The 15826-nt window shown below is 33.1% G+C and overlaps 1 protein-coding gene and 5 non-coding genes across 6 annotated transcripts in view; 4 read left to right on the forward strand and 2 right to left on the reverse strand.

The window, feature by feature from the left end:
- The window catches only part of LOC125072752 (facilitated trehalose transporter Tret1-like), a 91497-nt gene extending 88904 nt beyond the window's left edge, over positions 1-2593 (forward strand). Inside the window, exon 5 of the mRNA XM_047683436.1 lies at positions 491-2593. Within this exon, the coding sequence (XP_047539392.1) occupies positions 491-1522 (1032 nt within the window). The 3' untranslated portion in view covers positions 1523-2593. The remainder of the gene's footprint in view (positions 1-490) is intronic.
- An 8253-nt stretch (positions 2594-10846) lies between these two features.
- Trnag-ucc lies at positions 10847-10918 on the forward strand. The gene has a single exon. It is a non-coding gene; the product is annotated as a tRNA-Gly (tRNA).
- A 224-nt stretch (positions 10919-11142) lies between these two features.
- Positions 11143-11214, forward strand: Trnag-ucc. Its single transcript has one exon. It is a non-coding gene; the product is annotated as a tRNA-Gly (tRNA).
- Positions 11215-12729: 1515 nt separating this feature from the next.
- Trnag-ucc lies at positions 12730-12801 on the reverse strand. Its single transcript has one exon. It is a non-coding gene; the product is annotated as a tRNA-Gly (tRNA).
- Positions 12802-14085: 1284 nt separating this feature from the next.
- Positions 14086-14157, forward strand: Trnag-ucc. The gene has a single exon. It is a non-coding gene; the product is annotated as a tRNA-Gly (tRNA).
- A 292-nt stretch (positions 14158-14449) lies between these two features.
- Trnag-ucc lies at positions 14450-14521 on the reverse strand. The gene has a single exon. It is a non-coding gene; the product is annotated as a tRNA-Gly (tRNA).
- Between the last annotated feature and the right edge of the window lie 1305 nt (positions 14522-15826).

Consider the following 15826-nt stretch of genomic DNA (forward strand, 5'->3'; position numbering starts at 1 on the left):
ACACAAAGCTCCAAATTCTTAACTTTAATTGAAATCACTTTGCCAAATGCTGGTATACGGGCTGTTTAATTTAATTCGTTGATAAGTAGCTTTTTTAAGCTTTGTCTCTAGATCTTTTTTGTTGATAGCTTTGCGCAATGCACTTCACTACTCCGCCCCCTCGGTTCCTATAATCGGTCATAATGTTATATGGTACATAACCTTTCTCAATAAATAGACTACATAACGAAAAAATACAAATTTATTTCTTAAATCAGACTATTGAAGTCAGAGATCAATGTTTCCAAATAAACTTTTAGCTATATAATTTTAGTATTTGATAGCTATTATTGTTTTTATAAGTGATATATAACTGTTGATATAATTACATGTCGTTTTTCGATGGTAAATAACAGTAAAATATTACACCAAAGAAGTTTATCAACGTCTTTTATCTAAGATATCAGCATTTATCGTCTCAATCAATATTAATACGTTTTTATTGTTTCAGGTTTATGTGACAGAAATAGCCGTGCCAGAAATTCGAGGTTGCCTCAGTTCAGTGCTGAAGATATTAAGCCAAATAGGTTTCCTCATATCATTCTCCCTTGGAGCTTATCTCAATTGGCATCAGTTGGCTCTAGTCGTCGCAGCTGCACCAGTTCTACTCTTCTTGGCTCTTCTTTTTATACCTGAAACACCGTCTTCTCTTCTCCTACGGGGGAAAGAAGAAGAAGCGGCAGATTCCCTCCAGTGGCTAAGAGGCCCAGATGCTGACATACGACAGGAATTAGCAACGATCAGAACTAATATACTAGCAAGCAAACAGTACCATGACGGTCGAGCTGGGAAATTCAAAGTACTTCTATCCAAAAGATTAACTAGACCCGTCCTCATTACTTGCGGTCTCATGTTCTTCCAAAGATTCACCGGCGCTCATGTATTTAACTTTTACGCGGTCTCAATATTTAAAAAAACTTTTAGAATGATGAATCCACACGGTGGTGCTATTGCGACCAGTGTTGTTCAACTTCTAGCCTCTTGTCTCTCTGGAATGTTGATCGATAATGTTGGCCGACTGCCTTTACTCATGATCAGTGGAGTTATGATGTCCATAGCATTCGCTGGTTTCGGTTCTTACGCATATTACGATTATGTCTTCCGAAATACAACAGATCTAACTCAAACGGTACAAGGATCGTACGATTGGATACCATTATTATGCGTTCTTACATTTACAATTGCATTTTCTCTTGGTATTGGTCCGATATCCTCGCTCTTAATAGGAGAATTATTTCCTTTAGAATATAGAAGTACTGGTAGTGCTTTAGCAACTAGTTTCAGCCACTTGTGTGGTTTCGTTAATGTCAAAACTGCAGCTGATTTTCAATATTACATTGGTTTATATGGTCTGTTTTGGATGTATGCAGGTTTAGCTGTTCTTTGTCTTTTATTTGTTGTACTATTCGTGCCAGAAACGAAGGGTCGCGAAATAGACGAAATGGATCCGAAATATGTAGAATCTTTATGTATTAATCGATAGTATTATAAAGGAAAGTAGCGGTGTTTGCAAATATAGACTGAATATCTTTGTAGAAAATAGTGGAAAGTGTCTCGAAAAGGCACAGAAGAACACAGTGTTCCTAAGACACTGTGTTCTATGAAATCAGCCTTTATCCAGTATTATTTTTAGTATATATGTTTTAGTGTTTTCCGACAGTGCCTTATCAGTGTGAGTAGTTCCTCTTCCAATAGTGTCACGAGCTTTATATATTAGATATATATGACAAATAAAAACTAGGCTATAGTTTTTTAGATGTTTTAAATTATTATTTTCATATCCTTCATCTCGATGTGTAAAATTCAAAAGTAGAAAAAAAGAAAAGAGAGTACGTTGATTTTAAATATGGTACATTTAAATCACAAACAAGAGGTTTATTTGTAAATATTCATCACGACGACTTGAGATCTGCAATAAAATAATAATGACATGATATATGTATATTTATTTTTGTAAATATGAATAGTTAAGTTTATTGTATATCTACGTTGTGGTACGTTTAATAATGTGATCATTTCATACATCAACAGTATTGACTTATAGTTTATATATTTGTTTCGTGAAAGCATTGTCATCTAGTGTATAAATCAGATGTTTTGTTTTTATATAGATCCATATTTATCAATCAAATTATTCTATTGTGATATTATTAAAGTGTTTGTTAAATATTGTTGAATTTTACACTAAGTTCAGAGTTGATATTATCAATCAACGAGAAATTGACCTTTGGAGAATGAGAATCGTTTATATTTCTTAAATTTTGTATTGAAAGTTAAAAATAATTATTGAAAATTTTACATGTTTCAAAATTATATAGAAGATAAAAAAGTGGTGCTAGAATGGTGCCTTGTGGGATGCAAAATATAATGTTTTATAAATTTGTTATATTTTTAACATTTGTATATAAATAGTTGTAAGTTTGTAAATAATATAAATATTTATGTATTGTTTTACAAAAAAATGCCATATATTGACGGGTGTACGTCGTACGCCTTGTTATAGTATTGTGACGTGTACTTAAGAATTGATGATTTTAAGTGTTTCAATAAAAAAAAAAACTTATAGAAATAAGTATTTTATTTATCTAATACCCATTTCAAATTAACAGATTGACGTCATCATTAAAAAATCTATAGTAATACAGAAACGTATCTTTCAAGTCGTCTTGGTTTAAAAATCTCAAATCCTTACGTTTAAATAAAACTTTAGAAGTATTTACAAAAATTTGGATTAATGTATGAAGTAATATTTCTTGTGGTCCGTTTAGAAAAAAAAGAGCGTTTTTTTATGATGCGTTACTTGAAAACTACACTTGAATCTGCTTAACCGCCAATTAAATGTCAATTCGCTCGAATGAACAACTTCCTTATTTTACCATGTTTATTTTATTAAAAATTAAAATTGAGATTTATTGAATTTGGAAGTGAATGTTATGGTATACTAATAATATATATATTTTTATATATTAATTAACCATCTTCTTTTTAATTAAGCCGAAGAAATAGAACTTCTCACGCGTGTAATATACGTGTACGCGTGTACACGCACCTCCTTATTTGATAGGTTACAACTGAAGGAATACCGTCCGTTTTAAAACAACACCGTCATTATTAACTAGAATTATAAATTTACTTACATTATCTGGATAACAGAAATAAAGCTGTATTTAAAAACATGTTAAGCTTTGTTTAATTTAAAGCTAAACATATTTTTATCTCTTTCTTTCGTCACTTTAACAGTAAAAACAAGACAATAAGACAGTATTGTATATCTAATCAACGCCAAAACAACATATATAAACTCATGAACCCTTTACAAATAAAAATATAAAACAACAAAAAAAGGGTAATTTATTTGTAAACGATACAAATGGTAATTCAAAGCAAGCTTGAAATATTCTTTTGTTAATAAATTATTACGTAAAAACTAACATTTATTGAATAAACACGATTCAAGTTACATTAACCCATCATCAATCATTCCATTGTCAAAACGTTTCTTTGTATTGTTACAAAATCAGGAAATGTAACAATGAAACGGATTATATTTTTCTGGTCACGGGCGTTGCACAAATAAATATACACGCGAAGTGTTCATTATGACATGTGATGTTCTATGTGAACTAGACATTAATTGACTCCACTTAAATAGAAAACAACTAATTAAAATTGATATCTTGTTATTATTGTTAATGTAATAATGATACCGAAAGAAAACGTAGATCATAAAAAGTTTGCATAAAATATTTTATGATTGAACCTCAGTAAAGTTTTAATGCCTTATTATTTTTAATAGCAATTTAACAAGAAACTAATATTGCAATAAACATAAACAAGGCGCTGTTTTAATTTTTACAAACAACATAAATGTAAGTATTGAATTATTAATACTGCCATTATTATTTTATTACCTTAACAATAAAATTATTAATTAATGCTCAGCTATGTACTACCTAAGTAAGCTTTATCTATAATGCAATATAATGACTATTACATTTAATATTGCAATAAATCAAGTGGAGTGCATTAAAATTAAGTTTAAGATGAAGCACACTTGAAGTTTGAATTTATCTCTTCAAGAGACGCTTCAAATACATGACTATTACTGATCGCCATAGAGTAAGTACTGCGGCGTTTACACGTTCAAGATTAATTTATTTCCATAATATATTTTACTAAATAAACATATTATTTATCTAATTAAAAAAATATTTAAGATTTACAGTCTCGTGAACAAGACATTCGTTGATAATGTCGAAATATCGAGCTCCAACAAATAAAAATAAAAAACATGGTAAATATCCCGTTTTAAATACTGTTAGTAATAAAAAAATATATATTCGAAGTTACAAGTGAATTATCATTGACGGTGATGATTATAATTATGGCGATTTAACTCGAGAATATTAGTATAAAAACCAGTCAAAACTATTTTGGACTAAAAATCTTTAGTTTTACTAGGCGCTCATCATATATTCTATCGTCAAACAGCAATACTATTTATTATTGTAATCCGATTGATAGGGTTGAGTGAGCCAGTGTATCAGGCACAAGGAGCATAACACCTTAGTACCAAAGATGGCGCCTTGGCGGTATAAAAGATTGTTAAAATTTCTAAGAGCTCCAATGTCTATGGAACGTCGTGAATAAAATGACGTCAGCCCCTAGTCTAAGAAAACTGTTTATTGTAATCGTGCAGACAGAGTAAGCTTTAAATATATAATTAAAAAAACTAAAAAGATTCAATATGAGACTTATTTTAGTAACTCGAAACTAATACAGACTATGGAAAATCTTACTGATATACTTATATCATCTAGTCTGTGTCGAAGTCCACGTTATACCAATAAAAGGGATAGGTATCACGTTTTTTCCAGCTAACGAGTGGAAAACGTGCAATGCCCTCGGGGCATGACTATTAACTGCTACACGTGATAGTATCCAGAGATATATCTCACTGAAGAATAAATGTTTATAACGTTCTAATGGATACGTACACATTTCTCACCTTATAGCATTTTAAACACTCTGTAATAATCTCATGAAATTGATATGACATTAACATTACCTTAAGAGACTGTAAATGTCCCACTGCTGGGCTAAGGCCTCTTCTCCCTTTGAGGAGAACGTTTGGAGCATATTCCACCACGATGCTCCAATGCGGGTTAGTGGAATACACATGTGGCAGAATTTCGTTGAAATTAGATACTTTATAGGTATAGGCATTTATATATATAGGTTTCCACACGATGTTTTCCTTCACCACCGAGCACGAGATGAATTATAAGCACAAATTAAGCACATGAAAATTCAGTGGTGCTTGCCTGGATTTGAACCCGCAATCATCGGTTAAGATGCACGCATTCTAACCACTGGGCCATCTCAGCTCGATTGATATGAAATATTATTATATTCAATTGATTCTACGTTACTGATTACTGGTATATATTTAATTATAAAAAAGATAAAAGATTTCTAAATCAAACACGTATAATAAACAACAAGCTTATTCAATTAAAAAGGAATTATATTTACAAGATCTTTATCGCGCTATCTTAGATCATGGCCGATATAACTATTATGGAAAATAATAATACTTGTTCCGACTTCTCTTATAGCAAAAACGTTCATGATCACATTTATTTGTTCATGTTCATGTGTCATTGTGCAAACATTGACATTGAATGGTTTTAAATATTGATATGAATTAGAATTAATTAGGACAATGCATTTTAATTTACATCAAAAGTACTAATAGTGACCAAAAATTTGCGACTGAATTATGAAAATATCTATCAAAATCCTAGCTCATTTAGATTCTATTTTAGTTTTCAATTATAACTTTGTTACATTAAAAATTATAAATTTTAACATTTTTTTTAAATTATCTAATACGTCACAAAAATGACAATTCGCAATCCGTGTCGTTAACAAATTTCCTACTTTCCATGTATTGGTGTTGCTAGCCCAAAACTTCATTTTGGCATTTTCTTATAATTTAAATAATAAAATAAATTACATTTATTAATAATGTAAATAAAAATAATATAAAATAAATAGCATTTATTTTAAGATGAGTGAAATAATTATTATAATTAGATCTAATTCGTTTGCTTTATTTGTTTGGAAGTCATTTCGCATCGTTTCAGATTAATTTATTAGCTGTCATCAAATATAAAGGTTGGTATTTGTTTGAAAATTTTTGAAATATTTGTTATGACAGATTTCCTTACAATTGTCTTTTATTTATTTAAATAATTATACCATTATTATTTCTTTGATTTAAATATGGATATAATTCCTATTTAATTTAGGGTATTTTTGGTAGTGATATGGGCCACACTTCAAAGTTTCAAGAACTTTGGATTTAGTTTTTTTTTTGCATTTTTATATCATCGGCTTAACACCGAAGTCAAACTTAAAATTCGATATACTGAATATTATGAATATATTAATAATAGGATTTTGAAATTTGATAAAACTTTTTACAACATGTTTCTACCGACCTTTAAAAATTTGATTTTTGACCCATTGGAATAATTATTCGGAGTTGAAATCGTCACTTAAACTAAGCAGGATTTTGAACCTCCAGAAGAAGTTTTTTTTTACCCACCACATGGATTACAAATTTAAAGCTGAAATATTATGTGTGGACAGCTGCAGTTTCCTGGTTGAGTGTGTCCAGATAGCTGCCGGTGCAACTCCAAGGATGGCATACCTGTTCCCTTAGATATTAGCAACATCCACGTGTAACTGAAAATTTGGTGATGAAGAGGGTACTCTTTAATTTTTATACAAATTTAATTTACACCGGCCTGGCGAACGGTGTTCTAAATTATTAAATATAAAATCTTTAAATCATCAGTGGCGCCTAAATATAAATTTTAAATAAGATAAATTATAATATATATTGACTCTTCAAACGTTCAGTTATCCCAAGTGACCCACGCTGAGTAGCTGGCATAATTTTTAGTGAAAGAAGAAGAATAACTGTAACTAAATTTAGTAACTCTATAACTAATTTAAGACCTGGAATTGTAATAACAGTATGTATAACACACCACACATCCTTCAAGAAAAGAGCGTACTCTTTCCTGAAAGGCCGGCAACGCACCTGCAAGCCCCCCGGTGTTGCAGATGTCCATGGGCGGTGGTAGTCACTTTCCATCAGGTGAGCCTCCTGCTCGTTTGCCACCTCTGACATAAAAAAAGACATTATACTTTGTTACTAATTTAAATAGTTATATAAACAAAATTGCATTCTTCTCCCTCAATCCCCACAATACGCCTTGAAACAGCAGAATATAACTATGAAGAAAGTTCTTTAAAGTGAGACATCTAATCTTTTTTTTATATGTCTGTGTTTTAAGTCGTCAGTATCAAATTTAAAATCCAAAATTACATTACAATCAAACGATTCTTTGACAGATGTTTTTTTTTTTAGTCCCACACTTGAGTCACCTGAAATACTCCGTACTTGTGAAATGATTATATTATTGAAGTATGCTAACTCGCAAGACTACTGTAGGCTAGGCGTTTCAGAACCGAGTGCTGCAAAACTATATTTCTTCCATATAACGGCATATGTCACATAAGATGCTTGTGACTCATCAGCTTCAGTAGGCGTAAATTGAACAGCCAAAAGTTACCCCATCATATGACCACTTCACAATCTACAATCAAATTAATTTAGAGTCTTTTCAGTCGTTTGAGTGTAGTTTAGTAACAAACATACGAACCTTTATATTTGTAATATAAATAAGGTATATTTAAAAAAATCTACATTAACATTATCTTTTATTAATTTAATAAAAATAGAAAGTCAATTGATATAAAATTTTTTTTTACTCTAAAAGTCGTTTTGATAGTTCAACTTTAGACATCGCATTTAAAGGTTAATTCAGCATGCGACAAAGTAAACTTAAAATATTACTAGTACTTGCTAATTATAAAAGAAAAAAAAATTAAATATATCGTTATAATCCCCGGACAAGTCCAATCAAGTCTACACGGGGCGTTGATCATATCTATGACGTAAATATCTTCAGATAAATCCAATAGCCCATACATCCTGTAATTCACAAAAAAGAATCGATTGAACGCGTTACTAGTGACGAGATGAAATAGCAATACAAAATAATGTTAGTTAGAGTGAGACGCAATAACGTAGTTACCGGCTATTTCCATCTCACCGAAGATGCAGTCAACTGGTACGTTATATTGATATGATATAAATATTTGATTGCTTCTATTTAAAACAATAGAACTGTCCGAATTTATTGATATTGGTTTTAATTCTAGGAATATACAAATCAATGTGATATTAAATTTCAACGATAAGTTTATTAATAGGTTGGATGAACTAGGGATTTAATAAATTCTAAAGCCTTTGGTACTTTCATGTAATAAGCAAAAACGAATATTTAAGTTTTACGATTTTAGGCAATTATTCTGTCGCTTAGAATTCTTCGTATTGTTGAGTTCCAGCTTGAAAAGAAAAGTAAGCCAGTGTAATTGCAGGTACAACAATAATATATTCAGTAACAAAATACATTTGAACCTTTATATCCTCTGGCCATAAGGATTAATATGGAAGAACATAGTCAGACCTAACATTGTCAATGATTACTCAGTCAATCTATAAATCATGACTAAACAATGGTTTGTGGTGAAATAATTAATAGAGTTGGTAGGTAGGCTCGTACGTACCAAACTATACGGACGTATTAAGCCTTGACTCTACATTGATGCCCCTTGGACAGTACAAATATCAACTGTCTTTACTAAAAGAAAATTCTCGGAAATATTCCATTTGTAAAGTTAATTATTAACTATTCCTTACATCGCCAACGCGACACCTACCTTGTGAACTAACATTTTATGTCCATTGTGCTTGTACTTTTTTTAGTTTATTTTACAACATCCACAGGCTCACAGTTGCCTGCCTTATTTTACATTTAGCAGATCTTCGCTGGACTCCGAGATAGTCGTCTTCTTAGAGAACTTTAAATATATATATATGTATTTTTTATTTATTATAAATTCTATGTAATATAAATTACCACAAGTGTTTATATATATATATATACATTTCGTCCCTCATTTTAAAAACTTTACTGCACTCATGTGTGTCCTTTTTTTTCTCGCTGGTAAAACGCATTACGCCTTTTCCCCCTCGTGAAGTGGGGAGGTATGTGGGACTCGGACTACATCAGAATACCCACTAAAAAACCAGCGGTACCCTATCCGTCTTTTCAGTGGACACCACAGGATCACAATCCAGCTTGTATCTTGGCTCACTCACCTTTCAAACCAGGACATGACAATACTGAGTGCTGCTGTATGGCGGTATGATGTCTAATGAGTGGGTGGTACCTATCTAGACGGGCTTGCACAAAGCTCTACCTCTAAGTCTTATCGGGTTAATGACAATATGCTTTAGAGAAAATGTAGGGTATCCGTTAATCTTCAAGCATTTATAGAGAAACCTAGCGATGTAGAGTCGTAGGTCCTGATCCCTTCGGACTATTGTCGTCCCCACTCCTAGCACCAACTTTAAGCTTAATTGCAGGGATAAATAATAATATTAGTAATATAGTAAAACTGTGTTCGTTCGCACTTGAGCAATAAAATATGTCCTGCGCAATTGTCGTCGTGGCAAAAATCGGTCAGGAGGACGTCACCAATTTTCGGCTACTTGTACCAACGCGTTTGTGTTCTAAAGTGAATAAATAGTAATCTCTCTAAACACAATGACCTACATGTCTCGTGTATACTGACGCATATAAGTTGCGAGCAGAAACATCTAGATTAAAACATCTGTTGGGCTTAAGTAAATATTTGTCATGAACGACATTGAAGCCGCGAACATTAGTCCAGATGCTAATAGCAGGACATGCTGTAATTAGCAACACTCGCGACAATTATTGTTATAAAACAACAACAAACTGTTATAAAATCAATATATAATCGATTTATCGTATGTATGTATTATAAAAAAGCGGCCTAGTGCGAGTCGGACTCGCCCAAGACTTGCCCATGAAGGGTGCCGTAGCAGCAAGTAAACAAGGTTAATGTTTATGGAATTAAATTTTTTATTTATATATTTGAGTTGGTTGAATTAAAGGTAAATTGAGGTTTACGATTTATGACGTATTAAAAAAAACTACTTATTAGATTTCGTTCTAACCAATTTTCGGTGGTAGTTTGCATGGTAATGTACATCATATTTTTTTTATAGTTTATTGTTTTGTTTTTTCTATTTTTGTGTGAAAATCTTAATGCGGTTCACAGAATACATCTAGTTCTTATTGTTTTGGAAAAAAGTGTCTGTGACATACGGACGGTCAGACAGACAGAGAGACATGACGAAGCTATAAGGGTTCCGATTTTTGCCATTTGGCTACGGAACCCTAAAAAAAGTACGTTGTTTTGATTCGAACTTAACGCAAGTTGTGATGATAAGTTTTATGCTGAAAGGCTCATGATTAAAATTTTAAATAAGTAGCATGTATTTTGATCCTAGAGCTGAGATGACTAAATAGTTAATGTGTGTGAATCAAGGAAAATATGCACGTGTCGAATTCGCGTTGCGTATTCACCAATCGACATCGAAGCATCAAACTTATCTTCAAGAGGAGGTTAGACGTTAGCCCGGCTTTGGGACCCTTAAGACCTATATACATAGATACACATTTTTGTGTATGTTATCTAGATAAGATTTAATAAACCAGTGTTATAAGAAAACATTTATAGGATATGAGAATAATATAAACTTAATAATCGTAAATTTCATAAGGTTCTATAAGCGTTGGTGGTGTAATGGTCAGCATAGTTGCCTTCCAAGCAGTTGATCCGGGTTCGATTCCCGGCCAACGCACACTTTTTGTTGTTAATTTATAGATTGAGGATGACACGGGGTCTACTGTAATGTGTTATGGACGGTCACTACGCATTTCGCGAGTGATCTAAGGTATTGAAGGTAATGTTTAGGTATTAGGTAGTCGAGCAAGATACAAATCTAATTTTATAAGCTTTTTAGTATTCATTAAAATACAATAATAAAACTAAATCAAACTATAATTTTGAGAAGGTTCTATAGATGCGTTGGTGGTGTAATGGTCAGCATAGTTGCCTTCCAAGCAGTTGATCCGGGTTCGATTCCCGGCCAACGCACATTTTTGTTTAACAGTTTTTCATAACTTTGAGATCTTATTTTTATTATCATGGGATGGCATCATTACTATGTTAAGGTTCTACAGAATTTGGCGAAAGAGACGTGTAAAACCGATTAATGTATCAACACTAGCTAAACCTGCGGTTTCGAATGATAGTAGACAGTCTAAGGATGTATGTACATAATAAAAACGAAAAAAACTTTACTACATAGGTAAATCCTATATTTAAATCATTATGGTGTGAGTAATAAAAGCAAATATAAGTATATAGTTATTAAAAGGTTAAACGTTACCGCCTGCTTCTCTGGGCATTGAATAAATTTTAAATCTGAAAATGAGGAAAAGATCAACGGGTTTAAAAAATTCAACATATTGATATATTCCGTATTTTTTACGTAATTGACGCACAATGAAAAAATATTAATTAAATATGTAAACTACTTCACTTGGTGGTAGGGCTTTGTGCGAGCTCGTCCGGGTAGGTATCACTCATCAGATATTCTACCGCAAAACAGCAGTACTGAGTATTGTTGTGTTCCGGTTTGAAGTGTGTGAGTCAGTGTAACTACAGGCACAAGGGACCTAACATCTTAGTTGCTAAGGTGGTGGCGCATTGGCGATCTAAGTAGTGGTGGTTCTTACAGCGCCCATTGCTTATGGGCGTTTGTGGCGAATTCGCTAGTTACCTATGGCATAAAAAAAGTCTACTTTCCACCCGCGTCTACCTACGCATCTGAGAGGTGTACAAGCGTTAATGATAAAAAGTACCCTTAATGCTATTTCTGACTAAAATCTATCTCTACCAAATTCCATTTAGATCCTTTCAGTCGTATTGGCGTGATGGAGTAACAAACCATCAATTTAAATATTATTAAGATTTAAAATAGAATTCTTGAAATTATAGAAACACTAAATAACCATTTTTTTTCCTATTGTAGCAGACAATTAGAAATTAGCCTTATCCGCGCTTAATTTATAAAACTTTACCTACAGCACAGTCGGTACTTCCATTTTATTTTCCAGTTCCTCCTCGAGGGGTGAATTGAAAAAAGTAATCCGTGTCCTTCCCCGGGACTGAAACTGTCTCTATACTGTCTTAATCGGTTCTGCGATTTTTGAAGAGGTAACAGACAGAGTTACTTTCGCGCTTATAATATTAATAAGGATGTATCTGATTGAACGTGTAAAGGACTACTTGAAATTAAGTTCAAAATATGAAGTTTCATGGTCTATACTAAAAATCGGAGGGACGTTTTTTTGTCTTGCTTAACAAAAGAATCTACTAAGCCAATATACACAAAACTAATACCAAAAGTTTCAGTTTTTGTTTTTTTTGTTTTGGCTTTTATTTGTGCCAAGAAGGCACAGATTATTTCGCCAATGTCACGTGACATGGTTTCGGAATCTTTTAGAGACGAGATTTTAGTTTATAATGTTATTTTACATGTACTTTAAATTACTACTATTGATGTAACAAAAACGAATTAAATGTTCTTGTTATTAATAAAAAGTGTGCGTTGGCCGGGAATCGAACCCGGATCAACTGCTTGGAAGGCAACTATGCTGACCATTACACCACCAACGCTCTGATATAACAATTTAAGACAATCAATCGTGTTTTTGCAGCTGTTACCAATTTAGTTACATAAAGCCGTGAACGTGACTTTCCGTTCAAAATTTTTATCCACGTCTTATGAAACCATAAAATATTAATTATCATCACGCTTGTTATAAGTGTAATTAATTCCTTAGTCTATACTAATTGTATACAAGTAAAAACTTAAAATTAGTTTGTTTGTATTTAGGGAGTAATCACCTCCACAAATAATCAAGTTCCAAAAACAAATAACTTGTTGAAAGGTACATTATTCCTTAAATGCTATGGCGTACATATCCAGATCATATTATTTCCTTCATTAAACTGCACCAGAGCGAAGCCGGGGCACGTCATTAGTTCTGTTATAACAAATAGAAATGTCAGAGATAATAAAATAAAAATATATTCGTTTGCTAGGCTATTGTATGACAAAGTTTATTTAATTCAGGTTCAATATTTTACGGAAATTTTGGAAGTTTTAGTAGTTTAGACAAGGTATTCGTTGGAGACTGAAGGGGGTCACAGCAGCGGAGGTTATTTTTATATCATAGATGGACGAGCAAATGGGCCACTTTATGTTAAGTGGTAACCACCGCGCATGTATGGTTCTGTGAGAAGTATTAACCATTCCAAGAATATGAGATGAGTAGTACCTTCACAGACAACAATACTTAGTACTGTTTGTTCTGGTTTTAAGGGTGAGGGAACCAGTATAGCTACAGCAAGAAGGAACTTAATATCTGAGTTCCAAGATTAATAGCGCAGTGATATAGAGATTGCTTAAAATTTCTTATTGTATCAATATCTATGGCCAGTGGTGACCATTTATCATTAGGTGGCCCATATACTCGTCCACCAACCCATGATATCAATAATAGATGAGCTTGCATAAAGCCCTACCACCAAGTAACGGTATGTGCTGTCTTATGTTCGATGAGAAACTGCTCATGGGTGATTCGCCCTGGAAACTTCAGGTGGAGGTACTCCCACGAAGGTATTTATGTTTTGGTATTTATTAAATGGTATTTATTAAAATCATAAATATACAAATAAGTCAAATATAAATTTTAAAATGTTCCATACAAGCGTTGGTGGTGTAATGGTCAGCATAGTTGACGTTAGACGGCTTTGGGACCCTTAAGACCTATATAGATACACCTTTTTGTGCATGTTATCTAGATAAGATTTAATGAACCAGTGTTATAATAAAACATTTATAGAATATGAGAATAATATAAACTTAATAATCGTAAATTTCAGAAGGTTCTATAAGCGTTGGTGGTGTAATGGTCAGCATAGTTGCCTTCCAAGCAGTTGATCCGGGTTCGATTCCCGGCCAACGCACACTTTTTATATGCCTATATATTTTTAGATATTTCTTGAGCAACATTCTAGTTTAGTTAACAGCAGATAATAATGCTATGATTTTTTATATTACAGGGAGTATGGTTAATAACTTTAATGTTATTAGATTTTAGGAAAAACTGTTCTAGAAATACCAAGAAGAGATGAAGTGTTCTCATTTTATTTATTTTATTTACCTACATATAAAAGTATTAAAGTTGACTGAAAATAATAATTCCAATAATTTCCAAAATTTCCTAACTTTAATTCAACAACCAATGATAAAAAAGTGTGCGTTGGCCGGGAATCGAACCCGGATCAACTGCTTGGAAGGCAACTATGCTGACCATTACACCACCAACGCCTTAGTAGAAAACATTAATAAAAACAATCGTGTTTTCGCAGATGTTTCCAATTCCGTGACTTTATGTTCAAAATTATTGTCTACATTTTACGAAATCCTACTTTGGTTGTTTAGTTTGCTATTAAAGGCGTCGATTGTCTAGTTTTGCTATAATACATATAAGTTTGTCAAAAATAATTGATACAATAAGATTCTATTTGTACCTTTTAATTAAATGGGAAACTCGTAAGATTATCATCAAGAGTACGCTTATCTGGATGCATATACTTTAAGAAAAGATTTGGCATAAAATTAAGGGATTTATTAGTGCTGGCAAGACCACATAATGTAATAGCGGTGAGGAGAAACGGGGCTACCGTGCTATCTTATGGAGGATGGCTACGCAGAATGCGAGTGAATTTCCTTGAAAACTCCAGCGTAATAGGAGGTCAGAGATCAAAGCACTTGTTCAACTACGCATGGCTAGATAGGAGGACCTGATAACCCCTGTTCTAAGACTAGTGACGATCGGAGTAGTTCGTAATAAATCCAGGAGAGATGCATTTGCATCTGTTTAGTTTGTCAAAGGACTCAACGCTATAGAAGACTATAGCGAGAACCGTGGTGGTCGTCATTTGAGAAGACTATTCGTTGCGAACTGTAATACATTCTATGCGAAACAATACTATATGTGATGGTTTTCTGGTACGGGTCAGTAACCTGCAATGTGGAAAAAAGATGCCTAAAGAAATCCGGGGGATTGAAGATGACCCATCACATAACTTCTTAACAAATCTTAGAAGAGCTACCCTGGGGCTAAGTTTGGTGTTCTCATAACCGGAGACACTGTTGAAGTTTACGCGCAGTGGCTCAGCCATCAGGTTGTCACGATAGCACACATAAGCGATCCCGTAACGTTATATTTTGACGTAATCAGTAAATCAATCCTTCAGCCGTTTATATTGCACTTTAATATCAGAAAATTCATATATTATTGATACCGATTGTTGCATTGCAATACGTCAAACAGTCAGATTGCTTTTTCTTGTTCTCTTTAGGCGAGGGGCAGGGCAAATAACGTCGAGCCGAGATGGCCCAGTGGTTAGAACGCGTGCATCTTAACCGATGACTTCGGGTTCAAACCCAGGCAGGCACCACTGAAATTTCATGTGCTTAATTTGTGTTTAAAATTAATCTCTCGTGCTCGACGGTGAAGGAAAACATCGTGATGAAACCTGCATGTGTCTAATTTCAACGAAATTCTGCCACATGTGTATTCCGCCAACCCGCACTGGAGCAGCGTGGTGGAATATGCTGCAAACCTTC

This window comes from Vanessa atalanta, chromosome 22 (genome assembly GCF_905147765.1).
Source record: "Vanessa atalanta chromosome 22, ilVanAtal1.2, whole genome shotgun sequence".
Classification (NCBI taxonomy): Eukaryota; Metazoa; Arthropoda; class Insecta; order Lepidoptera; family Nymphalidae; genus Vanessa; species Vanessa atalanta.